The 27,988-nt window shown below is 49.5% G+C and overlaps 1 protein-coding gene across 2 annotated transcripts in view; it reads right to left on the reverse strand.

Moving 5' to 3' along the window:
• Positions 1-27,988, reverse strand: part of ADAMTS9 (ADAM metallopeptidase with thrombospondin type 1 motif 9) — an 84,467-nt gene that overhangs the window by 27,821 nt on the left and 28,658 nt on the right. For both annotated transcript variants that reach the window (XM_067303435.1, XM_067303434.1), the window contains exons 13-28: positions 22,953-23,134; positions 22,715-22,851; positions 21,582-21,699; positions 21,222-21,317; positions 18,164-18,330; positions 17,923-18,052; positions 17,197-17,323; positions 15,815-16,025; positions 14,861-15,025; positions 13,479-13,643; positions 12,485-12,604; positions 9,830-9,934; positions 9,516-9,683; positions 9,034-9,318; positions 8,246-8,407; positions 7,485-7,661 (exon numbers count right to left, since the gene is read on the reverse strand). In XM_067303435.1, coding sequence (XP_067159536.1) covers positions 7,485-7,661; positions 8,246-8,407; positions 9,034-9,318; positions 9,516-9,683; positions 9,830-9,934; positions 12,485-12,604; positions 13,479-13,643; positions 14,861-15,025; positions 15,815-16,025; positions 17,197-17,323; positions 17,923-18,052; positions 18,164-18,330; positions 21,222-21,317; positions 21,582-21,699; positions 22,715-22,851; positions 22,953-23,134 — 2,515 coding nt within the window. The remainder of the gene's footprint in view (positions 1-7,484; positions 7,662-8,245; positions 8,408-9,033; positions 9,319-9,515; positions 9,684-9,829; positions 9,935-12,484; positions 12,605-13,478; positions 13,644-14,860; positions 15,026-15,814; positions 16,026-17,196; positions 17,324-17,922; positions 18,053-18,163; positions 18,331-21,221; positions 21,318-21,581; positions 21,700-22,714; positions 22,852-22,952; positions 23,135-27,988) is intronic.

Below are 27,988 nucleotides of genomic sequence, written 5' to 3' on the forward strand. Positions count from 1 at the left end.
TGGTGCAACCTATTCGACTTAAAAAACAAACAAGAAAAAACACCAAGTAGCGATCGCAGGTCTCCCCAGGGAGGGAAGCATTGGATGTCGTTTCCTCAAATTAGGAGGAAACGTGTGAGCTACCCAAGGAAGCCAGTATAATGGGATGTAGAAGAGGCTGATGAAACCTACTTTCCATGCTGTGGCACTTTTTAAAAAGTAGCAATTGAAGCAGCAAGCAGCCTAGGCAAACCGACACTTCATTTTTTTAGTGAACAGTTGTATTATAATACCATTTAGAAGTCCCAGATTTCTCCGTGCTAGATGATGTGACAGACAAAATAAGCCAGCCCTGTTTCACAGGTGAGCATCTCACCGGGTGTTTGTAGCAGCGTTGAGCTTCTTGCTGCTCCCTGCCCTTTTAAAGAAAAATCTTGGCTTAATGCAGCAGTGATCAAACGCTGTTTGCCTGCCTGCGTACAGTCTTGGGCATCAAACACGTTTTCATACACGCTGCTGGCTCACTCGCCTTCCCTGTGAGCTAGTAAAAAGCGAAACATGAATAGAGCTTTAAATGCTTTGGAATGAGATGGACTACATTGCTTTTCCTTAATGACTGCACTAATCAGTCACCAGGCAAGTTAGAAGCGCGGTAGATGCCTTTGTGCTCAGTGTCCCTCATCATCACACGTTCTTGTTTCTAAACCTTCCAGTCCCTAGGATTCGAGCAGCAGCTATGATTGCAGTTTGGGGTATACGCTGTAAATCTCAAACATGGGCAAGAACACATGCAGACTTCCCAGCTCCGGGAGCTACTTGAAGATGTTGAACTTCACAGCTTATCCTTGAAAGCGTGTTACGGCTCTAATGCATTTCCTGCAGTCTAACACGTATTTCAATTACCGCACAGAAAACTACTACTTTGGGACACGAATGTTCCCAGCTATTGCAACTGTATTTATTGCTTTATTTTTCACATGTGTGCATGTGCATCGGGTCCACAGACTTTACAAAGCCAGCAGCCATCAGCGGCCCGATCGTGACATGACGACTGAAGCAAGAGCCCGCCAGCAGTGCCGTAACGTTTTGTTGAAGCTCGGGCCAGCTGTATGTGCACTAGAAAGTCACCATCTCATGGAGACAATGCGTAGGAAGGGAAGCATAAAAAGATCAGCCACTGAAGTACACCAAATGCAGCCAAATAGCCACTACACCTCTCAACGTTACCTTCGTGGAGGCGTGTGGATGAAGACAGCTGAGAACTAAGTTGTAGGAAATGAAGCCCGCGAGGACCTGATCCCGCAAAGCTCTGCGGTGCACGCTGGGGTCTAAGCGCCCAGTGTCGCAGCGCGGTCCCTGACCTGCAGCTCCAGCACATGGGACTTCTAGGGCTGCGCTACAGCTTTCCCGCTTCCACGGAGCGTCAACACCATAGCAAACAGGAGACGGCAGAACTGAGAGCAAAATATATATAGTTCTCCTTATTTAAGGAGAAATAACAGAAGCAGCAATGAAGGACCAGTGATGATAGGTGAACGCAGTAAAAATTAAAATAAGAATCGGAGATTATACAGTAGCAGCAGAGGATAAAGTGATGTTTCACTGCCTACGCGGCAGCTTTGCTCCGGGGTTGCCACAGGCCAGGCGTGCTGAAGCCAAAGCAGCTCCCCGGTCACAGCGGGGTGACTCTCGAGCAGGGCACTGCGGCAACTGCTCATCACTGGTTTTACCCACCTGTGGCCGGGCTAGAGCCGCTAGCTGTGGCTCTGAGCCCCGGCAGGGGACGTGGCTGCGGAGTTATCAGACGGGGAAGCTCAGCTGGGACAGCATCTGTCCCTGCTGCCCTGGATAAACTCGGGCTGAGACATTAAAAGCGGAAACCCCGACTAAATTTAGCCTTTGGGATGAATGCCCAGAAGGACACGAGGAGAAACGGAAAAGGCCGGCGGCAAGACTGCCGGTGTCGCGGCGCACGGGGTGGCTTTCGCCGCCCCGGCGCCCATCGGGAGAGGCGGCGTTCCGGGGGCCGTGGGCGCCAGAGCCCTGCGTGCCCCTGCGCAGCCGCGTGCCGGGGTGCCGGCAGCGGGGCACGGTCTGCACCGACGACACGCGCAGCCGCAGGGCTCCTGCTTTAAATAAAAGCAAACAGGTCTGCGCCGTCACAGGCCTTTTTCCCACGCGGGAACGAAAGCAGACAAGTTCTCTGCATTTTATCAGCGCGCCGAACCGGCAGTCCCTGGAGCCACCAGGTCTGACTAATCCTAAAGAGAAGGCAGGCAGCAAACCCAAGAGACAACAGCTGAGACGGACCAAACTATGCGTACGGCAAACAGCTTTCAGACGGGGAGACAGCTTTCAGACAGGTCGGGGCGGATAGCAATAGGCTAGGAAGTTCTCATTTGGCTCTGCATCAGCTTTATTAAATCTTTGCTAAGATTTCTGCATGCGTTTCTACAGGCGCCCAAACCACAGAGTGCCTCTCCCCACGTGGGTCTGGGGCGCTGGGACTGTCCAAACCAGCCCTTTGGGGCTGCAACACTTGGCCTTCTCACACGGCCTCTCACGGGTGGGATAGTTATTATTAACTATTATTATTATTATTCCGATAACACCTGGCACCACAGAGAAATAGAGATATGCTGCGGCAATCGCAGAGCCTGAAGCAACATCGGATGAGCGAGGGGTAGGAAAAGCCACGTGAACCCGAGTGTCTGAGGAGCTCTGGGGACCTGTCACTCCCTTCTCCGGGGTGGCTTTGCTACTGCAGAAGCACGCGTACAGAATCACAGTGCAACTCAGTAACGCTGCTGCCGCAGCAAATGGGTTTCCTGCAGAAGAGAGGAGCAGACCGGCAGAGGTACGTACGTACGCTTGCAACCAAACCTGTCCCAGTTATCACTGATGCCTGAGCAAGAGCTGACACACGGACTGCCAGGAATATCATCCGAACCCCGACAGGGGAATACGGCTGTGGAACAGCCCATCTGCAGCGGGTTTCACGGCGATGGCACTTTGCAAGCAGCAGGTCAGGGGGCTGACGGGACGAAATGCAAATAACCTGAACTCTCCATCGACACCAACTTCGAGACTGAAATTCCTGCGTGCTGCTTCCTGGCACAGATGCTGGCCAGGCAGGCTGCGCTCTTCCCACCTTGTCTCCGGAGCGACTCTGCCATTACCTGCGTCCCTGCACCGGCAGACGCAGCCGAGGAGCCCTGTAAAGACCTCAGCCGCCGACGCCATCGCCTCCCAGCCCTGGCTAACGGGGTACGGCATCGTCATCCGAAACCAAAGCTGACTTCACTTCGGCCCCCATAAGAGAGAGTTTGGAGTTTAGCAAGTTAACATTCTAATTCTTTTACGCTAAGCTTCCATTTCTGTGCTGTTAGATCAAAAAGTCTTCAAAGAATACGATAGCGGCATTTCTGCCTACTGGGTAAAGAGCTGGGAAGTACATGCCAGTTTTCCAGGCGCTAAGAGCTATATGACAATTGCATTAGTAGCTAGAACTTTTGATACCAAGGAGCGATAAGTACTTGGCAAAGCACAGTAGAGATTATTTTTAAAATCATAATCCTCTTAAGGGAAAAAAAAAAAAAACTAAACAAAGCAAAATCCAATATCATCCACAGGTCAAATTGAAATGATTACTAACCCGATGCAATGAAATCCAAATGACTCACCCGACTGAACCAGGACACCCCCATGAGATACAATTGCTTTACCTTATCTGTGTATATTTTCTAATTAGGAAAGGATGAGAAGCCCACGACAAGTGAATTCAGCATTATTCATAGATTGTAGCAGGATACAGTTGTATGTTATGGTAAACTCTATATCACCATTACTTCTCTTAAGAAAAAGATACAGGCTGGTTATCAACTTTTTTTTTTTTTTTGCTTAGAACTAACAATTTTATTTCCAGATATAAAAAACACCCAGCCCCCAGAATTGGCAAATTTCTGATAAAACACATCTAGAAATCACACAGCAGCAGGCGCAGGATGCAAGGGCCAGGTCACCTGCTTAGAGATCCATGTCCCAGCTACAGCAGACCCCATTAACTTAAATGATGCATATACATACTGGAAGGGGAGAGGAGATTCCCTATGGCAATCCAGCTCCCTTTTTTATATCTGTGCCCTAACAGAAAGGGCTTCCCCAAGCCTTTGCTGCACCCGCCCAGGGCTCTGCAAGAAACTCCCCACGGTTTCAGGGAGAGCTCTCAACCAGAGGACACCGTCTCTGCTCAAAGCCCCTGAGAATTTCTTTGCCGTTAACTTAACAGAAACAAAATTGCACACAGATTATTGTAAGGAGCGGATCTACTCCAGGATAAGTGGGTTCGGCCTCAGGTTTTCAGGGAACTGATGAATAATACTCTTTGTGAACCTCTCCCTCATTCTTGAAAATGCGGCGCGATTTCCTCTCATTATTTGAGAGCCTGGAAAGAAATCTATACCCGTTCACATTGTAAGGCATTCAGAGGAGAAAGAACAGTCTCTGTACCCCGGTGACAGTCTCTGCATGTTTTCTAAAGCGTTATTTTAATAAAAAGGTAAGGTCGATCACGTGGCTTACAATTCTCCAGTGTTTAAATACATGTTCTTAAAGAAGCAAGGAAATAAAGGTATCACCTTCTCTTAGTCCTCTTTGAACATACATTATAACGACAATGCATCTCACCAGTCTCCTATTATAGAATTATCATTTACACACAGAACCTGTTCATTCCTTTAATTCTCTCTTTAAAACCCAGCTTAAACCAGTCAGATAAAATCACTTGTTTACTGTATCAAATTGCAGGGGAATTTCACCTAAGGACTGACGGTTGGACTCTTTAGACTCTCTCTGCTTTAATTTGTGTGTATTTTACGGTATTAATTTCAGTCAAACTTGTGTGAAGCTGAGCCAACCAGACGCTTGCAAGAAATTAGTTAACCAAACTTCATAATTTATACACTTGTAACTGCATTTGTTTAATTACTGAGAATGACAGTTTCTATTGGAGAACAAAGCAAATAAAAGTGAATCAAAAGATGGAACATCGCAGCACCATTTCAGAAAATTTAGTAAAAGTTAGCAAAACTAAGTATATTAACTTAGCAAAAGAGTCAAGAAATCATTATACAAATTCCTTTATGATTACATTCTACTTGTCTTTAATTTTCACTCTTCAACATTAACATTAAACATTGTAAATGAAGGCAATATTTATATAAAATTAAATAACAATATTGGAAAAATAAATACACTTTTACATAAATACATAAATCCATACTGCTGAAAAGTTTCAGCTAATACTATACTCTTGTTTCAAAAGTGACCAAAAAATATGGTAGTGACACTCCATCTGAACCGATGAAGTATGTACAGCTACAGAGCGATGTTTGCAGTCGATGATAGAGCTAAAGCAAATCAGGCGATACCATGCTTTAAAAAAAAAAAAAAAAAAAAGTGGACTTTACTACCTACAGTAGTAGCACGAGGTAGACGTATACGTAGTGAATTTTGTAGGAGGGACATGAAGCCACAGTCCCCTATTGACCCCGTAGACAGGACTGAGTCTTCAGACCCAGGCTGCAGTCGCCTGTGTCAGAGCCAAATGACACTTAGGCAGTAAAAGACCTGAAAAATCAAGTCATTTTGTGGGAATAATCCTAGCTCAGCTCTACAACCCCTTCCCCGGGCGGGCGAAAGCTGCTGCCGCCACCGTGCAGTCCCAGAGCCCGAACGAGTGACCACCACCACCGAGGTGGGCCAGCGGCGCTGCCAATCACGGCGATGCCGGGTGGGCACCCGCTTCATTGCTCCCTTAATCAGGCGACAGTGGTGGCCTCCTGCCCAGGAGAGCCACCCGAGACTGCAAGCCGGGGCCCAACGGCGGCAGCTAGAGCCGAGGGACGTTTTCCAGGGTAAAAGAAACCCCCAAAACGCAGGGCTGCGCCCAGCATTTCAAGACGCTGGAGCAGATGCAGCCCTAGCGGCTGCTCCTGCGGCGGGGGAGAGGCCAACTGCTGCGGGACACCAAAACGCAACGTACCTCGGCCCACACCTTCGGTTCTTGCAAACGTTCCAGCACCGGTAATAAGGGTTAGCAGCAATTTTTAGTTGGTAATTCCGGGAGAAAAACAACTGCACGGCTTGCTAGTTCTGCTTAGCTCAGCTCACTCGTTTTTAGCACCAACTATCAGTGTACAAGTGATACATTAGCACCGCAAATGAAATATTTCACATCACTGTCCCTTGCACTGGTGAAGCACCATAGAAACACGAGTTCAACAGTTTTATGGCTGTTGCATAACTCACTGAGGTATGATGAAAAGATTGAGAAATGTTACTGAAAGCATCCACAGAAACTAGAGGGAAGTTACAGTCCAGTAAGATGACTCCTCAAACCAAAACTATTAAGGAGGTCTAATATATTACAAATAGGCCTCTTTTCTTCTTTTCTCATAAAGTGCTTTTGAGTCAAATTCATTTTTTAAAATCTCCTTTAACTACTTCATAACAAAATATACACTAAAGCTCGACGTTTATTTGAAGGCCACTCCAAAACCGGCACGTCTGTGGTTTTCACCCCATCCAGAAGCGCCCCACGTTGCACTCACATCAGCAGGGAGCATTTCAGAGCCGCGGGGTGCAACGCAACGGCCCGGACCCCCTGCGCCTGGCCGCTCTGCCCTCGAGCCGCCCGAAGAGCGTCCCCGTGCAGCGGGCTCCTTCTGCGGCAACGCGGCATTTTCAACCACCCCTGCTCCGGGATTGGAAAACGCTCACGGTTTTAAGCCTTCCTACACCCTGCTGAGCCCTTGCTGATTTAATGATGTCTAAAGCAGCAGCTGGAGATCAGGCCAGACAAAAACTATCCAGAACCAGAGAAATGCATGAGAACCGCTTACCAGTGCCTCTGCACAATACATCCCCCTCGCGTTTTACATGGGAATAGAAATACAGCTATATGTTATCACGGGTGTGAATGTGCATGTGTTTCTATATAAATGTATGTGCGGGAACACACACACACACCTATATGCACTTGTACATGCTTGTGAGTTAATGCAATTTAGTACAAATTTCCCCCTGTCATGTTGTTTTTGGCAGAGAACATGCAACTTGTAAACCAGTAGGTGCACAGTGCAGTATTACCATTAAGTGTCAGTACGACTGAACTTCAGTTGACATGTACTGCTTAAATGCCAGGTTTAAATCCATATGCAAAGAACTCAGTCAGAACCGAGAGTCATAACGCATAGCGCTTGCACAGTGTCATAAAACGGACAAAAGTTGGTTACTTAGCAGAAAGTGCCTTTTAAATTGAAGGACTTGAGCTCCCCTAATGTAAGCCCTTCCTGAACAGGCGTTATTCTGAACATATTGTCAAGAATCCTCTTTAAGTGCAGCTTTAAGACATGAAGCGTTAGCACCTTGTTTTGAAGCAAGTTAAATCTGCTGTTACGGAACATCCAAAACGGTTCACAAAGAGAAAGAGTTTATGGCCGTACCGAGCTCCAAGGACCAGCGCTCCAGGCAGCATCTCTAGGACAGTCCTGCACATTGCACTGCTCTCTGTCCGGCGGCTTGTCAAGGATTTCACAGCTCAGATCTGTAAACCTTTCTCCATTAGGGCGCTGACACACCACCAGCCGCGTTCTTGTCCCTGCCCCGCATGGCTTTGTGCACTGCAAGTCGGCAGAGGACACAGGAGTTACAATTTTGGCAGCTCAAATACTGACTACTGGTAGCTCTAAGCACTAGCACCTCTCAAGACCCAGGGGCTATCCCATTGTGAACCAGCCAGCTCCCTCCCAAACAGCATATGAGCCTCCGACGTCCCACCAGCCGTCCCACTTTCTCACCTCCCAGAGTTACTTGTCCTGCTTGACAACGATATTGTCCAGCCCAGCATAATATCGGAGGTTAACACCGTTAATCACTTGTCTCAGATAAATTTTCTGAAGGGAGCAGTGTTTTTAATAAAAAAAGGCCTTCAGTTAAAATAGACTTCTCTTAAAAATAAAAATTAAAAAAAAAAACTTTTGCAGAATTTGCTTTTGCCCGGGAACAACTTTTTTCCGTGACAAACGGAACCGAAAACAACATCAAGCAGTTGCTAGGGTTCACTCATTTATCAGAAGATGCCTTTCATGCTCCAGTCTTTCTAATAAACGTCACCGAAATTCCCCCCCTCTTCTCCCATTTTTCAGCCGCCCGCTAATGAAAACCTTCCCCCGCGCAGGGAGAAGAGGATTAGCGCTGCGCTCACCTCCCCCCAGTTGCCATAAGCCCACTGCGGACAGGGGCCCGATTCGCACGACCTCTGCTCCGCGGGTTTGGTTTTCTCATCGCAGTCGTTTGCCGTGTACCCGTTTTCGTCCTGGCACACCACGACCCGCCGCTGGAAGCCCCCCGCACACGTACTGGAGCACTGGAAGACACAATTGCCCACGGCTGCTTTGAGCCCAGGAATAACCGCGGATTCCCGGCTCCTTCCCAGGGCAGCGCACCGTGGGAACGCACAGCCAGAAACTTAATACGGCCAACAGGCATTATTAACTTCAAACCCCGGCTATTAGCAATAGCAGTGCAATGACTTAGGTGCTGACTAAGTGAAGAAAATAAACACGAGCGTAGTTTTAAGCAGGTGAGTAAACCCCCCTGCCTTCGCTCCAGTGTCTAACATTGCATTCATGCTTAATGCCCTTTAGGGACTTCCGCGATAAAGCGTTTCAAGCCCCAGTGGGGGGAGAGGAGCTGGCACTGAGGCTCTGCTGTGCTTTGGCAACAGCACTGCGCGGCTGTAAACGTCCCAGGGGAAGGCCAAGGAGCGGAGTTTGGCCATTGCCTCGGAAAACGATGCCATCAGCTTTCTGCCTGCAGAGCCTCGGTGAAGCCCGAGGGGAACGAGAAGCGAACCTGCGCCCCGCTGCAACGCTTACTCGCGTGAGCGGAGAGCAGTGAAAGGCTCCCTCCTTTCCCTGCGCAGCGACACTAAAAAAGCCAGAATTTGCCCAGAAAGGAATAAGCAGAAATAAGAAAAATGGGGGCACTCACAGCACCCCAGGGGCCAATCCTCCACTGATTGCCTCCCGGTACATGTGCGCGGTTTCGGTTCGGGCTGCCTCCCGGCTGCAGCTTGAGCCGATGATCCGGGTAGAGGAAAGGGTGGATGGGCCTGCCGTAGTCGTGGCTGTTTGGATGACAAGGAGACATGGAGCAGTCTTGCTCGGTGGCGGGCAGGTCCTCCGGATCGCATTCGCTTCTGTCCACCAGCTGGTCACTGTAATTGATGCAGATCACTTGTCGCGTTGCCTTACCTTGACCACAAGTCACTGAGCACTGCGTTACAGTGGGAAAAAGGAGACACCGTCACATTTCCAGCTTTGAAAAAACACACAGGCAGTTATTGCTAATACAGAACAGCTGAAAACCTTGATCTCCCCCCTTTTAAGCAGGCAAATGTAACAGACTGCTCAAATATTTTTCCAGCAACGAGGTCTACATGGTTCTCCCGCACTGGGGAGCGCGATGCTTACGGAGCTCCACTCCAAGGCCTTCCACTGTCCGCATGGCATCACGGTGCACATTTCTGTGGCCGACGGCTTTGGGAGGTGGAAGCAAGCTGACTCGTCGGCCACCGAGCCCTGGTCATCACGACAGCTGACGTATCGCATCCTGGTACCTTTCCCACACGTCGCTGAACACTAGGAAAGAGCAACAAGCAAGTCCGCTAGAAAGTTTCTTGTTATATACTGCAGGGGTGTTGGAATACAAAGCTGGTCAAATGCACTTAAAAATATCACAGCGTCTACTGTAAAATAATCCTGAAAGTATTACAACACGCACTTACTGGTGTCCAGGATCCAAATCTCCACTGCGTCCTGTGAATGCCTGATATGGATCTCTTGGCTTCGGGACTATTTGGATTGGGAGGACACGCTGCTATTTCGCAGTCCTGTAAGTGAAATACATGAGGTAAAGGAGGAAAATAAAACAGACCATAAAGACTTTGCAGATGTTTCAGGTAAGCCATCTCCTCAATGTAATTATGAACAATGCACAATGCCTTGCAAATCTGCAACCTGCATGCTGTTCATTTGTGTTTTGGCAGGCTTTCTCCTTGCATCCTCAGGGGAACCAGCAAAATTTGCTATTAAAACATCTGAGGGCTTCACATGCAGAACTTCAGCGGCCTTTTGGCTTACTAGGAACTCTAAAATGGGGACCCCCCCATAACCATATGCCACCTCCATGCATCACAACCAGACGTCCTGAGGCAAAAGATGAAACTGCATTAAGAGAGTTCTTCTGATAGGACCACACGTATCTGCAAAGTGACACCTTTGTCTCCCTTCAGAGCTCCCCAAATAACGGTTATGCTGCTGAGGTGTTGAGGCTGCTGCTCAGCATGCTGGCTGATGGCAGCCCCTCGATTCCCTGCAGCCCCCCGGACTGCCTACATCTACTGGCTGATCTTCACCTTACCCAAACTCCTGCAAGGTTTCTGGGACAGGCACACCCTCCTGTTTGGCATTGATACAGTGCCAAACAGGAGGGCTTTGGTCCTGTCTGGATCTCCCCGGAGGTACAGCAACAGCAATAATGAATAGCCATAACTTTACTCCATGCACCTACAAATACTTGTTGCCAAAAAGGGGAAATTAATACTGAGCTCCACTGCAAAGGAGAGACCAGCTCCTGACAAGTGGCATAAATGATTTCCACATTACTATCATTTTACTTATCCTGGAGATGTGCACGCTGAACAACTGTTGATGACAAGCGAGTTAGTTATCCCTTTACTATAGTGCAGTGGGTCTCCATACATGGGAAAAACAGCCCTTTCCTAAATGTCCTGGCCTTAGTTGAACTCTGAAGTCATGCAGGACCAAAGCATCAGCACTACGATTTCCCTAGATGACAGATAGATGGTAATATTCTGTTTTATTTAACTCCTTCAGACACTATGGGATGCATGGGCTTGCAACGGGAATTTACGCCTGCAGAGAGTTTGCTTCCAAAAAAAGCAAGCCAGCATGAAAAGCCTCTTCAGTAAATTTGCAAAGAATGTCCAATATTTCTCAATTTATCAGCCCAGAGGGGCTGTAGCTAGGATTAGAGCTGGAACTTATACTATGCTGGCACATCCAGCACGTGAGAAACAACAGCCCCTAGTTGTCGTTAGCATTACACAGCAACAGTGCTGCAGCCAAGCAAGTCCAGGCGGCAGCCAAGCATCTAGACCCGGTGCAAGCCTAAAGGAGATGTCTGCTGCGCTGATGCCCAAGCCTCTTGCGCTAGCAAATACTGTCCCATCTTATCCTCATGCTCTCTGTCTGTCTTCCTATATCCATCCATTACCTTCTACCTAGCTCATGAGCTCTTAGGACCAGCTTTAGTTCTGAATCTGCACAGCCCCTTGCACATCCCATCCTATGACTGGAGCTAACCACCAAAGCTAGTCTTTAACCCTGGAGGTCTTGACGCGCTTGTGACAAGCTGTTCATTGCCTTCTTGGCAATCTGGTACTTAAGAGAGCAAGGTCAACCTCATGGAGAGGGTCTGGTGGGAACGTCACAAGCACATTCTTAGGTTCTCCACCCCACTGAGAAGTTGTTGGTGCTCTTGGTACCTCCATCCCATCTCTACCAAAATGGGACGCTGTGCTGCTCCTCTCCGACAGGAAGTAACAACCTTAATTTTAACAGCTCTGCTGCTGAAGGAATGAAAACGAAGGGAAGGAGAAGATGGTGCTCTCCTGGCCGTGCACAGCTGGAGGAGAGTCGTGCTGTTCGGTGCTCCTGAGCTCCCCTTGGAGCGGGCTGGCGGGCTCACTCTGTGCCAAGGAGCAGCTCCACCACCTCCTGCACCACAGAGCAACCACTTGGTCGCCTCTAGGCAGAAGGACCACGAAGCAGAGCCTCATCTCCTCTTGCTCCACATGGACCTTTGCTGCAGGCCTCCCAGACACCCCCGCGAAGCTGCAGCTTGGATGCCTCCAAACACGTTGGCTTACCCCAGGGATGGTGCAGAAGCATTCACCCTTTCTAGAAGGATGCCCTACGCACTCAGAAGCTGGTGGGAAACACGCTGGGGCTCGGGACGCTCAAAACGGCGTGCGACAGACATATCAAACCTCGAGCACCACTCCAGGGAGCGCAGTCTCAAAAGCTGCCCCCATTTGGCAGGAACGCACCCCACACGCTGCCAGCTCAGCCGCCAGGAAGGCGCGCACTGAAAGGGCCGTCCAGCAGCTCCGCTGAGACCTGGCGACACAGGCCACGGGGCCACCTGCATCCTCACCACGGCCGATCGCCGCCTCTCCCCCCAGGCTGAGACAGCAGCAGTGACTTACACCCCATGGAGAAGATCTGACCCACTGATACTCGAGAGCACTCTCAAGAGCATTGATCTCCTAGCAGCAGGGACAACCAGTTAAGAGGAAAAGTTATTCGTGCCTGGGGGCACGAGAACAGAAGACAAAGATGGGAACAGCAGTATTTACCTGGGTATCTGTTGGCCTGGTCGCAGCGTTGCACTCATTATCATCCACCACGGACACATAGGTGCCTACCACACACTTGACCGCCCTCATCTGGTAGCCTTGTCCACAGGTCGTCGTGCACTGGGAGAGGAAAGACAGGAGGAAAGGGCCGGGGTCTGAGCAGCCGTTTCATCTAGAAGGTATTAATCAGCCTAGCCGAGCATGCAGCAAGAACAGTGCAAATAAAACCCATCCTTCCTTCTGACTTCCCTCTACTTTCAGCATTTCAGCTTCAAATTAGGTCAAAGTTTTAATTCACTGCTCCCATCAGAGCCTTGCACGCTTCACTTCTTGTCCTCAGGTACGAAGGTGTAAACATTTAAATGATTTACTCTTCTGAACGCAGTGAATTACGGTTTGGTAGAAACTGCATCATATCTTACTTTAAAACTAGCTGTTCAGACCCACAGTAGCACGACCAGCTAATGAATAATTTTGCTGATGGGCAGTAAGTCTGGTTGGGACAACTGCTCCGGGTTTGCTGCTGTTTTTTCAAGCCAACAGTTAACAGCTTTGTGGAAAACAAGATGCCAGAATACTCTGGAAGAAACGAGCAATTTGTATTTTAACATAAAAAACCCAAACTCCTAAACTGGAAAACATCAAAAACAACAGCTATTCAATGGGAGCAGCTTTTTGTGAAAATTAGGGCATATATTTAAGTGCCTAAATATGGATTTAGGAGCGTAACCTTGGAACCCCTTTTTTTTTTTTTGAAAATCACGGCCAATTTAGTATGACACAAATTAAATTTAGCACAGAGGGCAGGTACTGGCACTGCTGCCCATATGCTGAACTCGGGCGAACAGAGGGTTGTTTTTGTGTGCAAATCAGTTAACACGGTCCTGCCACCGAGTGGAGACGAAAGGGTTACGGCAGGCCTCTTGGCAGCGCTGCGCGACACCGGCAGCCCACGTCACACCAGAACGGGGAGAAAACGGCGGCTTTTCAGTACCTGCCCCCACGGTCCGACTTGCCACGACGCACACTCCTGCTGCTGACAGCTCTGCACCGACTCCGGCTTCGTTTCGGGATCGCAAAACCTGTCACTTAACCGATCTTCGCCGAACTGGCACCAGGTCTGGCGATGCTTATGCCCCTTCCCGCAGGTGACCAGGCACTGCGAGGAGCAAAGCAGAAGCTCAGCGGCGCCGGCGGAGCAGGGCGAGCGCTGCCAGCTGAGCACCTGCCCAGCGGCTTACAAACAGGCCCGCTGCAAACAACCACTCAGGAACCGGTGCCGAGAGGTGGGTCTTTAACTAACGACCACGCGCGCTGGAAAACACACGAGCATTTTTGCAAGACAAGGGATTGCCTTGCGGGAATTGGTCCACGGCACAGACCGGAGTGTGGAAAACAGCCCTGCTGGGAAATGATAGCGAGGACAAAGCGAGACCATGACGGCTCTTTATTTTCAGAAAACTCAGTCAGTGGCTAAATCCTGTCTAAGCCTGATTTAACGGTGCTTCAAGAAGATCAAGGCCCATGTAACTCTGAGAGCCTCATGGCTATTTTCATTAACCTTTTTCAAACCATGACCCTAGCACTTCTTCAAACATGCCAAAGGCAATGGAGAAAAGCACAGCAAACGCAAGTGCAAAGCAGGATGGCCAGGAGACAGCGTGGCAGCGCCTTCCTCCACGCCAAGGCAGGTATAATCTGCTTCTCGTGACTACTTCAACTTCTAGCAACTTGCTATATCTGTGGGACATGTGGCAAAGCCTTAGCACTGCCTGCCAAGGCTTTAGCAGGGTGCAACAGGGTGACGCAGGCTTGCAAAAAATAGAGCAAACTTGCTGCCCTTGGAGAGCATGCGATAAAGATCTTGCAACTCCCGCAGGTGCAAACACCTCTTCCACCGCCACTGAATGGCTCAAGCTCTTAGGAGCTAGAACCGGAATAGAGATATTTTGCTGGGAACAATGGTCAGCTAACAGTCCCCATTTCCCCTTAATTTCTTTCATTATTTCCTAACAGGATGCAATGCACAAAAATGCGAGCTATTTGGCCACAAAGGTGAAGGGCAGCCTTTGAAGAACATCCTCCTAAATCCTCAGCCCTGCTGTGGGAAGAAGTCTATTAACGTAGGTTTTGTTGCATTATGAAGGAGCAAAGGACTCCAGCTAGCAGCAGAGGAGATGACTACTAAACAACGGGGAGAGGTGCAGTGGGTGCCCCAGGACATGGCCCTCAGGCTGTACAAAGAAAACAAACTGGTACCAATTCCAGTGCCCCCTGTTTACGGAAGAGTGGGAAAACAGAGGGTTTCTTTGCAGGATCAGTGCATCAGGGTTCAAGGCACCAGCCCATGGGTGCCAGCTGGCGAGTGACACCTACCTCGGACCAGTCGCCAGTTTTCCACTGCGGGCACAAGAAGTCGCTGCACCGCTGCACCGTCAGCTTCTCCTGCTGACTGCATTTACTGTCGTCCAGGACGTCGTTGTAGGTGTTAACACACATGGCTCGCCGCCGCCGTGTGCCCCCGCCACAACTTTTAGAGCACTTGAAAGAAGATAAACTGAGTAAACACATTCTGCCATCCTATCGCAGGCCAAGAGCCCATTTATTTCCTTATCTCATCTTACAGTTGGTACTATGAAGGGAATTGCTTTAGAAGAGAATGCAGAAAACCTCTGGAAGAACAATTTACACTTTAGGCAACTGGCTGTTACTTTATATATTCCTTTAAAAATCCAATCTCGCTAAGCTTAATAATATCTTGTGGTAATGAGTTTCACAGATTCATTTCAGGTTATAACGCTCTTACTGCTTTTACACATGTTGCCTTTCAGTTCCCCCAAACGGCTGCTGCCGTGTTCACATTTTAGGAGAGGTTAATTCCACTTATGAGAATTAACCAGCCGCCCCTCCGTCACCATGTTCTTTCTGGAAAGCCCTAGTCTTATCGTTCCCTTGGTGCCACCTTTGTCTTCAGGAATATTCTTGGGCATTGAAAAGCTTTCTGCTAAAAAGGATAAAGAAAGCACATTTCAAAGATTCTCCACTGATGGCAACACGTCCTCGCTGACGCCAGCACTGCCAGCAGCGTGGCTGGCTTGCATGAGAGAAGATGGCCAAGTGGGCTTAGCATAATGAAGTCCAATGTCAGGACAGTTAAAAGCATAAATTCATCACAGTGGAAGATAAGGACTATGAGGCTGACTTGGACTAGCATCCTCAAGAGAAGGCAATGAAAGCACCGTGGCCAAGTTTTACAGGTCATTTACAGACTTAGCAACTTGAGAGCGTCCTCAGAGAGGACACGTTGGAGGAGACCCGAGCGCCCCTTACCTCCGTCCAGGCCGAGTACCGCCAGCCTCCCACGTTGCAGTCTCCCGTGCACTTCTCCCTCGTGCTCGGCTTGGGCTGGCTGCTGCAGAAGCGGTCGTCGACCTTCTCCGTCTTCCCCTCCAGCCGGCTGTACTTGGAGCAGTAGATGTCCAGGGTGCGGTAGCCCAGGCCGCACTGGGCAGTGCACTCGCTCTTCCTCGCCACGTGCCACCTGAGGGAGGGAAGGGCGAGCGGACCCCGTCAGCCACCGCGGCGCGGCACGGCGCAGGGCCCGCGGCAACGCGCCCGCCTTGGGGCCGCGGCAGGAGGCGGAAGGAGGTGCTGAGATTTAGGGCTACGGGCAGGTGATGCACTTTGGGGCATTTACATGAGTAACGAATAGATGTTCTTTAACTGGGAGTCTTAACTGTTTACAGCACGACCCAAAGCTTTGTGGCTTCGAAGCCCCCCAGGAACATTAGGCAGCTAACGCCAGCGTTGCTCCTCGGAGGGGAAAACCTGTTACGTTAGCGAAGCTAGAAGAAGAATAAGATCAAGAGGATTTGGAGTCAACGGCGCCCGAGTTACAGGCAGCGCTCACATCCCCGACGGTTTTCCAAACTTCTGCATTTCCCCTTCTCAAGTTTCCAACCCGTTGCAATGGCAACGGCTGTTACCGCGACAACCCAGCCTCTGGCCATGAACGAGCCGGCCCGTTTTCCCGTTTTCCCTCCGGACTTAACGCAGCAAGAGAGACGCCTCTCAGAAAACCCTGCAGCCTAAGGTGCCTCACCAGCAGCCGTTTAACGCCACCTTATTTACGCTCCAAACAGGAAAAATGGTTGCTTTTTAAAGGAGATGGGTTGTGCCTCCTTGGGAGACATCCCACCAATTCCAACCGCAAGCGGGGACAAACTCGCTGGGAATTGTCCGGGGACAGCCCCAGCCCAGCTGGGCGCTTAAGCCAGGCTGCACTTTAAGCACCCGATGATAAATCCGAGCCTTCGTTACTCTTTTGCTTTGGGCACGTGCTTTTCCCTCTTTGCGGGCTGTTTGTGGGACTGTGCCGAGCGTTTCTGACCCAGGCAGAGGAGAATTTCAGGCACTGTATTGCACGGGTATATTTTTCAACATTAGGGGAGAGATTCCTTATACTTAGCACTAATTTCATCCAAAAAGAAAAATCTGAAGACGTAGAAAAATGCCTCTCTTAAAATACAGCTGGGGGATGTCACCCCACCTTGGGTGACAAAGAGGCAACGTTTACCTTTTTTTTTTTTTTTTTTTTAATCTAGCAGAAGTTGCTGAGAAGAGGAATTACGGCAAGAGGTGAAAGGAAAGAGGAGAAAATTTTATATATACATATATGATGTAATATATATACATGACAGAGTAGAGTGCACCTTAATTCACATTCTGTGCTACAAGGCTCAGTTATCGGATCAGGTTGGGGAATTCGGTCACATCTTTGGTCTGATACCGTGAGCTGATCCGACTCTCTCGTACACACAGGTTTCCTTTTTCTTTCTCCTACGCAGAAGAAAAACACATCGTTTCAGGCACACGGGAAAGCGCTCAAATCAATTATTTCTCTTACTCCTCCTGCAGCAGCATTTAAGAGACATTTAATTATGCTCTAAATCCCTTTCGGAAACAGAGGCAGGGTTAAGACTATGAGAATAGCGGCGGGGGTTTAATGCAGAGGCAGCCGAAGAAGGAAAGGAAAGCTGAGCGCGAGGGCGAAGGAGGACGTCGTGCATCTAGCAGGGCCAGCGCTGGCGGTGGGAAGCGGTGGGAACGCCGACGCCTCCCGCGGCCTCGGGAACCGCCACGTGACCTTGGCTGCGCTCGAGTCTCCCCATCCGCAAACCAGCCGGCAGCACTGGCCTGGCTCCGCGGGGGCTGTAAAGACGCCCTGCTTTGAAACAAAAGCACCAGACCAGGGCTACACCTTGCAAGCCAGTACCGGGCACCGCAGACAAGCTACTGCTACGGCCCAGGGGAACCATCAAGCCCGTAACGGGAGCATCTCAAAGAAAGCAAACGGAGAAGCAGTTGTCAGCACCGCGAGACCCCAGGTGAATCCGGGACAAAACAGCATCGTCTTTAAAGCACCGCCGAGCACCCACCTTGGCAGAGCTTACTGCACGGCTGCCACGGGCCATACGCGTTCCAGTAAAACTGCTGAGGTTTGTCCTCGATGGGGATATTAAACGTGTAACGGACGTCAGGATTGTACAAATTGCCCACTGATAAAACCTGAGAGGAAAAAAAAAGATAAGCCAGCGTGAACTGACAGGCGCCGCTGCCTACCGCTCGCAGCCCGACGCAGCTCGGCAGGCTTCTCCACACGCACGACGTATACTTCACCTGAAGCGTTATTTCTTGCTCAATCCGATCTGTAGAATTAATCCTTTCAACAGTATTATCCGATCCGCTGTATTCGATCACAGCATTCCCAACTTTGATTTCCCTTTTAAACATACTGACGACAAAGTCTCCATTTAATATAAAGTCTCCTTGACTGTTAGATAAGGCTGCATAGGTGCAAAAAACAAGAACTAAAGACGCAGAATTAACTCATACATACATATAAAGTGGTCACGCGCTCTCGGTGGCCCCTTTCACTGGGTGCGGTGGAAAAACCTGCGGGTACTCTCAAACAGAAAGGATGCAAAGGGAGCAGCAGAGGTTTTACAGTCATCATCCCTCTTCCTTTTACCAGTGGAGAGCCTCGTTCAAATGAAAATTATTCCTAAACGGTTCACCCCTAGTCCAGGGCAAAGAGATACCCAAAAGGCCTGCCGGGCAGGCGGCCGTCCACAGCACACAACCTGCATCCCAGATACACCACAGAGACCGAAACGCGGCTATAATTCTGCCCAAATCTTTTTGCTCGTCGTGCAGATGGGGTGGCTCTCGCGTTGCCTCCAGGTGCGCTCTTAGGGTGCAACCACGTAAGCTAATTGCCCAGACTTCCACTTTCCAGTGGATAATTACAGGGAGTTTGGTCAGTATTTTTCTCTCTCTCTGTCTCTCCTCCCCCCCTTACATTTTTATTATCCCAAATCTAAGGTATGTGAAAGCACTGAAGGCTTAAAGCCTAAATGCTTTATAAAAGGAACAGTTTCCTGAAAACAGCAGTCTGCTGCACAACTTCACACTAATGCGATTATGTAGCTAATTTCCCAAGTTAGTTTCCCCACCATTTCACCCATCACAGCTACATTACTACAAAGCCTCTGCACTGAAAAATCTAAACTTAACACCAAAACACCAAAGGGAAAGTTTTACACCGAGCGAGGAGAGATAATGCAGCAAAACCCTGCTTGGTAGCAAACGCATACAGATGGAGAAAGACTCACAAAGGAGACTCCATACGCGGCCAAATTCCGTACTTCGGAGGTTTTAATGCCATTAAGTAGTACTAAAACACCCTAAAGGATTCCTTTCTGTTTACTGTATCTTCTGACAATAGGAATGTGTCTTGGACTTGATGACAACATCAAATTCCTCCTAAACTGTTGAGCAACTACAAGGTTCACAGTACTGAGGGCCCAAGATTTCACACTCAGTGAGCTGCAAAATAAGTGGACACATGCATGCTTCTCGTTTGCTTTCATTCGGGCCTAATACGAAGAGATGCTTTCCCAGTAATATTAAAGCAACATTAAAGAAGATTTGACTTCACTGCTTCCCAAGAAGATTAAAGGCCCTCCAAGAAGAGCTGAGAAGTTCTCTGGGGCTTGTTCTGGGGGGACTGAACACATACAGTGTGGGGAAGACTGTTTTTTCTAGGAAAACAGAATAACGGAGCATGCTTCTCTCCCCCGGGATGGAAAACCATCACATCTCGGTAAGGTTTTCGTGGTACTGATGTGTGTGCTCTCACCTCAACCTATGAGAATGACGCAAGCCGGCTGGAAACGAACGGCCGTGTGCGGGCAAGGACAGAAAACCTTGCACAGCCCCAGTCCAGGAACCAGAAGGACAAGCAGGGACCCCCTCAGATTTGTGCCCGAGCGGTGGGTCTGCCCATGGACCGCCTTGCAGAGTGGCTGCCACCACTGTCCACCGCTTCCTTCTGGTGCGCTACAGTCTCCTCCACTCCGTATTTCACCAGGAGGCTCAACAGCTCAGGAAAATTGCTGCCCCTCCAGCCTCCTTTCAGTTGTAGCTCTCCGGTTTTGGGGACGGCTCGCGGCCCTGCCCGCGCTGGCTGGCCTGCTCTGCCCGGCACGACTCGCTCCCCGCTCGGAGCGGACGCGCTCCCCTCCGCACGCTCGTTTTCAAAAGTACACGCGGAAACTGCCGAAGAGCAGCAGCAGTGCCATCCCGTTTCGACAAGCTGTCTTTGCAAGACGAGACGAGGCGCCTTGCTCGGAGAGCTGAATCAGGGACCCTGAAGCCAGGAGCGCAGCTGACGGTGCCAGGCGAGGGGTGCACGAGAGGAGAGAAACGGAGCCAAAACAGCAGCCGTCTCCCAGGGACCCCAAGGGGCCACGGCCCCGTTCCCTGCTCGGCAAACAGCCAGAACAGACTCTAAGGACACAAACGGCGCTTAACTGCAAAACCAGCCTTCTGCCGGGCAGGTATAAAACCAATTGTAAAGTGCAGTTGTATTATCTTCGCTCTCCGCCCTTCACAGAACTCGCTGCAGAGTCAATTGCTGCTCAGCATGGTGGAAGAAAAGCACGGCCGTGCTAAAAGCATATGTGCATGCAGCAGAGGGATTTTACCTCGGTATTGCAAACACATTTTTATACGTCTCTGGAGACATACCCACTGACTAATCGGCAATTATGAACGTACAACGGATAAGGCCAAGTTATCATTGGGTTTAAATCAAAACAACTTCTTTGGGACAGGTATTTCTTTACAATTATACGTCATCGTCTGGCAGAGACAAGAAAGGCTTAGTCAAAGTGAAATCAGAGGTACTATTCTCAATGGAATAGAAAATAATTCCTCTTTGAATTTGTTTGTACATACATGTCTTTCTAGGTATAGCATATTTATTCTCCAGCCAGAGGACGGTGACAACCGAGACGCATTAGTCTGTGATTAGGAGATTCCCAGGGAACTCAGGGATCTGGTTGGTTCCCAGCTCTGCACCTCAGCTCCCACCGCAGAACAGGTTCGATAATCCTTCCTAGCTCCAGAGACACCCTAAGGGCATATTTCTTATAATCCATGAGCCTCTCGAGCTCTGGATCAAGGACGGACGTCCTATTAGCTGGACATGCATGAAGAGATGGAGCAAGACGCGGCTCATTATGTTTGTAGGGCACATGAGAAGTATTTTTGTTAAGAAAATGTCTGCTGAAATGAGCTCTTCGTCTTCCTTAGCGGAGAACAGCCAGCAGGAATATCAACACCACCGGAAAACAAAGCACAGCTCTGGACTGAACCAAGCACTGCCACTTACCCAGGTAGTTGTCATCCTCCGGTTTCCCTGAGTAACTGTGCTGCCGCACATCAATGTTTGTTGCGCCAGCTGGGATGCGGACCACAGTGTTATAGCCTAGAAAAGATTTAACAGAGAGTCAAGGCTATTACACAGACATTTCATTTGCTTTTTATGGGGGTAAGTGAAATAAGGGAAATTACCTCACATTACACAAGCCAGTACTTTTCACTTAGGGATAGCATAAATAGTTATAAAATGGAATATGCTATAGCTAGAAGGATTTTGCATTTTACATCAGTGTTTTTGCAGATTAAGTGTGGTAATGGATTTTATAGACCTGCATTTTTCTCTATAAAGTTTTTAGCAACAGATTCTTACCATAATGCACCATGTTAAATGTGCCCGCAATAGTTTTGCACGAAGAATTATCCCCACCACAAACGCCACATTTGTCCCTTCTTGCTTTTGAATTCAGCACATGATCACATCCAGCTTGCTTTAAGAGAAAAAGGGAAAAGCTAGATCAAGCAAGTACAGACTAGGATAGCATTTACAAATCTCCAAATTAAGTCACACAAAAGATTTGTGCGAAAAAGGCTGCCATGAGACAAATCGTTTTGCTTCCCCACATTTTTTTCCGCTGATTTACAGTGCGGCCATCCCACACCATTTTTAAACAAAAGGCTTTTTTACAAAGCGAGAATCAGAACGGCAGCTTGCACTAGGCAATGCCTTAAGACTGCCTGGGATTTCTTCCCAAAGCAGTTTGTTATTACCTGCTTCCTGGATACCATATTTACTCATGAAATGGAAGCATCTCCTCTCCCACATTTTCATCTTTGAAAGCTGGATATGGGTTTTACCAGGCAAGGCTCTACTGCCAGCTACCAGCATTGCTCAGCACCAGCCTACGGCGCACGACCCAAGTGAAATTATTATCCGTGTACGTGCTGTTATCCTACTCTTTACTCTCTGCACACAGAGGTATCCTCGAGGGCAGCAGTCTTTCCCCCGCACTGCAAGAAGCTGGAGAGCTTCTGCATTGGCTTTGCAAGGAGCAGCGGAGTCCAACAGCGCTGCCAGCCCGGGAACGGGGAAGGGGCCCTTAGCTAGAGCAAACTTCTTGCCGAAGTTCCCACACAGAAAAGCATGAAAAATAATTGCAAATGGAAATACAAAGTCTTCTGGAGTCTGACCGAGAAGACCCAGGGCAGACCAAAGAAGGAGCCATCACTTGGATTCGGGCTCAGATTTCCTCAGCCCTCAGCAACGAAGGGCAGTTACAAACATCCTCCATGCCAGGCTCTTCCAAAAAACCAGGGATGGCCGAGCGCTTCAAAATGCTCGGGCCTCACCTGGGGACTTTGTCTGCGGGCTCCCGCATGAGGAGGGAGCACAAACACCCAGACGGAGCAAAGCGCAGAAATGCCATCTTTTTGCCTTGCAAAACCGATTGCAGTTTTCACCGATTTCACATTTCACCCTCCCTAAAGAGAAGGGAAAGCAATTACCCGGCAAAGCCCCTGCACGCAGATGTCGTTCGTGTCGGGGCCGCAGGGAGTCCCGTCGATGACGCGGTCCCGCAGCTGGTAATACGCCGTGTTTCCTGCCACTCGGCAGAACAACTTGCACCGATCCTTCATCAGGACTGGGGCAGGGAAAGAGGAAAAGCAGAACCGTGTTACCGTAACGCCACCGCCTTGACGCAGCAATTCAAAGGCCGGGAATTGAGTTCCCTCGTTCCCTTACTTCCGCTGTACTTGGGAACCCAGCGCACGTTCGTGGGCAGCCCGTTGATGTTAAAATGCTTCCCGTCGAAGTCGGCACACTGCTCATCCCGGAAGTCCTTCTTCAGCTTCGAGCACGGTTCAGTGTTGCACGATTTAAATTTCATTCGGCGACCCACGCAGTATTTCCCACCGTTTTTAGGCCTGCAGAAATAAAGAAATAGAAGCAGGCTGCGCAATCCCCGAGCGCGTATTTACCAGGCGGCGTTTTCTAACCCTCCTGTATCCGTTCAACCTCTCTCCTCGGATGGAGTCAGTCTTCAGACCTCCACCTCTGGCCTCCATCTCCACCAAGCTCTTGCGCATGGGCTTTGACACCGCATGGAGGTCAGGGAAGGCACCGTCATCCAAGACCTTTCTACTGACTGTGTTTGCACAGAGCAGGCCCCGTCGGTGCATTTTCCCATCGGCCTGAATGACCTTGGGATCAGGCTGGAGACGAGACGCAATTCTAGTCCTGCAACCTGTTCAGCAGTTATTCGTTATACCATTTTGAGGGACCTATCTTTGCCTGTGCATGGCTTTAATGAATATCCAGCTAAAAAGACCACGTGGGTAGGTGTCTAACAAAAAGACTATATAAACAATCCTAAGAAAGGAGAAAAAGAACAGAGGGGAAAAAAGGGAGTATTTGCTTTCTGACGAATGCAGCAGTAGAAAGAAGCCAGAAGGAAGGAGCAACATCTTTCTCCTTAGGTAGGGATTTAGTTTCATACTGAGGGATGCCATAAGGGGGGGGGACTGTCCCTCCACGACCCCCATCGGTCCTACAGATTTGGTGGCCGGGAGTTTGCATATGATCATCTGGGTTGCAAATAACCAAACAGCACACCAGAAAGGAGAGCTGGCTCCCTTGCAGGGCTGGAAGGCCAGCCTGCATTTCGTCCTTAGGGATTTATAGCCCCGAAGAGTAGCAATGGTAATGCTGGGCACTTTTAAATAACTTATCTTCACTTATTTCAGAAAGAACCATCCAGGAAAACCAAGAAAAACTTTATGCCCATTTTACAGGAAGAGGAGTACTGTATCAGCTGGGGAAAGTGATATGAGCCAAGCCACATAAAAGCCAGTGGATAAGCCTAGGAGAAATCATCATTTAAAATTTCCCAGTTCCCAGATTCAGGTCTCTAGCCATAAAACTATGCTTTTCATCCTTGCATGTAGACAAAGCTGTTGCCAGCTAATAGCTAACCCTGGGGACTGAAAAAGCCGTTCTCCATAACCTGTTGGAGACGAGCAAGGTGCTGTCAGCAACGGTGCGGGAGCGAGCGGCGCTGGGGAGGACGCTAGAGGAGCCGGGTGGACGGCGCTTTCCTCACAGACGCTCATTTTCAGATGCGGTAATGCTGCTAGAAAAGCACCCTTGGGACACAAGCCAGCCTACTTGCTGGCTGTTCAAGGGACGTTTCTGCTAGGAACTCGGTAAGATTTTGTATGTCCCTCTCTACACAAAGCCTTCTGTGGGCCCATCAGGCACCATGCTTTAAACCTTCCAATAAAAAACACTGCCTCTGCTGCTCACTCCTGAAATTGCAAATGCACGAGGCCCCTCCAGAGAGGGGGGAAAAGAGGAAAAATTTCCCTAAATCTGCAGGAGAGGTTGGAAGAAGGAGGATGAGCTAATGCGGCGGACTGCAAAGCCGTCCTTTGAGCAGCGAAGCTGGGCGACGCAAGAGGAGGTCACCTCCAGTGGGGCAAGACGGGGAGAGGAGAGGCAGCAGAGCAGGGACGAGCACCGACCACGAGCTTTTCATTCTGCCTGCGCACGGCTCCCACGCTAAACGGCCTCTGGGGGATGGTGGGGCTACTACAAGCCACCGCGACTAGTAACTGTAATAAAACTCCAGTATCAACCAAGCAGCTTCGTTATTCCCTGATGCTACAGAAGGAAAGATATTACGGTGCAAATTAAATAATATCCAAAAGGCAAAAATAAGACGGGAGGTGCCCACCACAAGCTCTCCACATCGTACACAGCTGGGGTTTCCTTAACATAACGCGAACGGAAAACCCGTGCGCACACATGAGGGTCCCTCCACACAGCAAGGCAACAAGCCCCTAGAGCAGCACACGGTTTTTAGCATCTCTTAAAACACAGACACATCGACTGCCCACCCGGCACAGCAGCGCCTTTCCTCCCACAGGTAGCGATTCCTCCCTCTGGCGTTTGAAAGTTATTTGTGACTGAAGTATCGCAATTCCTGGGAAATAAATGGGGGAAAAGAGGCACAAAGAGGAGCGAGCTCCTGCTTGCCAAAAGCTTCCTGGTGAAGCGCGGCAGACCTCCCCCAGCCCGCCGGCACCCGTCTGCGTTCAGGGGACGGACTTGACTCCTCCAGCAGCGCAGACGAGATGCTGAGTGCCACCAGCTATATTTCCCCTGCCCTAGCCGACATACGAGCTGTCGCGGTGCAAATCCCTCAGTCCCATCTGAAACACCTCCGGGTGACCTTTGCCTTCGGGTGCAGCCCCGAGCAACAAGCGGCCACATCCGCTCTAGCTCCTCCGAGGGCAGGTCTTGGATGCCACGTGGAAACTAAACCGGTATCACTTACGGAGATACCTGCTGCTTGGAGATAAGCAAGTAACTGTGATTTTGCAAAGGGCCGTCCCGGCTCTCCCGCAACACAGCACCGGGGGAAGAGGCGCTTTCTAGCTGCAGCAGTTCTCGGCCCTGGGGGAACACCCCGGGTCTCTGGGAGCCTCCATCAACTCATGGGGGATTTAACAGAATTCATCATTTCCATTTTGAAAACGTTTATACTTCTGCAGCGCTGCTGCAGTTTGACAAAGGCTCTAAATTGTGCAAACCTCTAATAGGGCACTTCTTAAAGAAAAAACCCCCCGGCAATTACGACATTTTTATGGTAACCACATTGCCTCTGATATAAATCCATTAATATAAAAAAAGTCTCCTTTTAATTATAGTTAGTTAAGAACAACGCACAGTGCACCTTTTTTTTTTAAAGGGTGCATCTAATAAGACCTGAAGACCCCAAGCGACTAGCCTTTTTTGTAGACAAGACCCATAAGATGGAGATATCATATTGAACACATGGGCTCGCCATAAACCGAAGGATGCTAAAACTTGCCATCTTGTTTCAAACTGTCAGATTCATAACTGTGGCTGTAAATCTCCCTGCAACCAGTGTTTGGGCCTTGAACACACTCACGCTTCTGACATTTCAAAATAGCCCCAAAGCACTCTGACAATTTTAGGGTGTTCTTAAATCCTTAATGATTCAGTATTGCTTTTCGCTGAGTCTGAGTAAACAGAATGGAGCCAACCCTGAAAAATAAGTCAGCCTCATATAACATCAATTTTCAGTGTCATGAAGAAATACTGGATCCTTCAGCATTATCTAATGTTTTTATGGAGAACCATCAACCACGTACCTCAGAGATGCAAGGGGAAGCAATGCACACACAGAAACCTTCTTGCTCTGTCCCAATTCCCCTTACCTCTGAATCGCCTGTTTTATCAAGGAAAGGCCGGTATGGACTCTCGCTTTCAATCTAACAATATTCCCCTCACACATTCCTGCACACACACGCTTTGCTTGATGCCTCCCAGCAGGGCAAAACTCTTAGGACGTGGCAACAGCTCTGGGGAATATCGGGGGCTTATTCTGACCCCATCTCAACAGGTCTTAAATATGTAATGCGTAATGCACTGCATGTGAATACTAACCGTGAATAATTTCATTGCAGACCCGCAGGCATCACCGCTCTCACGGTGGGCCAGGAGAGCTAGGTGCAGGCACGAAGCACTGTTTTTGGACACACCTGGTACCTGCTCAGGCACAGGAGCCCAGCGGCAGGAGCTCTGCTCTGGGGCGAGTGAAAAGCCCCCAAAGAAGTGACCACAGGGCATGCGAGTTCATGTGCAGGTACACGTAACTGCTTGCGTGCACATGTGCTTAATGCTTTGGGGGAGCGCAGAAAAATCTCTGAAGTTGTACCGTATGAGGAGCAGAGTCTGAGATCTCCTGCACAGCATCCTAGCAAGTCCTGGGATCCGAATAGCCAGCAACCAGCACATTCATCTATAGGCGTGTTTACATGTCAAATTCGGATGGTTTTCGGCACAGGTAGATAGTCTAGGGACAGACTGAAATGCAGACGTGAGCCAGCTCACATACCACTGACCCACCCCAAAAGCCACTCTTGAGAACAGGGCTCTGGGTACTGACATGGCATGAAATATGCTTTCTCCCCCATAACGCCGCAGCTATGCCTTGCTTTGGAAAACAGGGCTTGCCCCCCCGGCACCGTACGTGACATGCTGCAGTCGCTGGCTTTGTCCGTACCATCCCGCCTGCAGTTCCCGAGGGGGCAATCCTGGTGGGAAGGGTCTGGTCTGGTTAGCTAATACATTCCTTAAGTGTATGTCAAAACACAGGCTGTTTCCATTTCAGAGGCTTACAGCTTCCTACAGTCCTGCAAAGTACTCATCCATGTAGGTGTCGGAGCACATTACAGACGGAGACAGGAGCTGCAGTCTTATTTTCGGCCCGTTGCGGGGGGGGGAGAGCGTTCATTTTACATGCTGGAGTTAGTGCAATATTTCATCGGCATGCGAGATACCACCCTAGATCCCTGCGCACAGGAAAGCTTGGAAAGAGCAAAGCCCTCTTTGAGTATAAAAGGCCAAATGAAACTATTTCAGCCCTTACTCCAGGTACGCGGGTTGGTTTCTCCCGCTTGACGAAAGGCAGCAAAACAGAGACTAGACCTACTCTGGGTATTTCTGAAGTGCTTTGAGAAGTGGGAGAGCACGCAGTGGTGGCTTTCCATCACGTTTTATTCCCGTTTCACTCATTCGCAACATCTCCGCAATGCCCTGATAACAGGAACGCCGATGGTGGGAGCCCACGCCACGACATCAAATTAACGGGGCAAAATCCAACAAAGTTGGTGAAAACCTCTGTGGACCCGCGCTACGACAGCCGAGTCCCCGCGGAGACTTCACAAGGGCGTCGAGAAGAGGCAATGCCA

The sequence above is a fragment of the Apteryx mantelli genome, chromosome 12, assembly GCF_036417845.1.
Source record: "Apteryx mantelli isolate bAptMan1 chromosome 12, bAptMan1.hap1, whole genome shotgun sequence".
NCBI lineage: Eukaryota > Metazoa > Chordata > Aves > Apterygiformes > Apterygidae > Apteryx > Apteryx mantelli.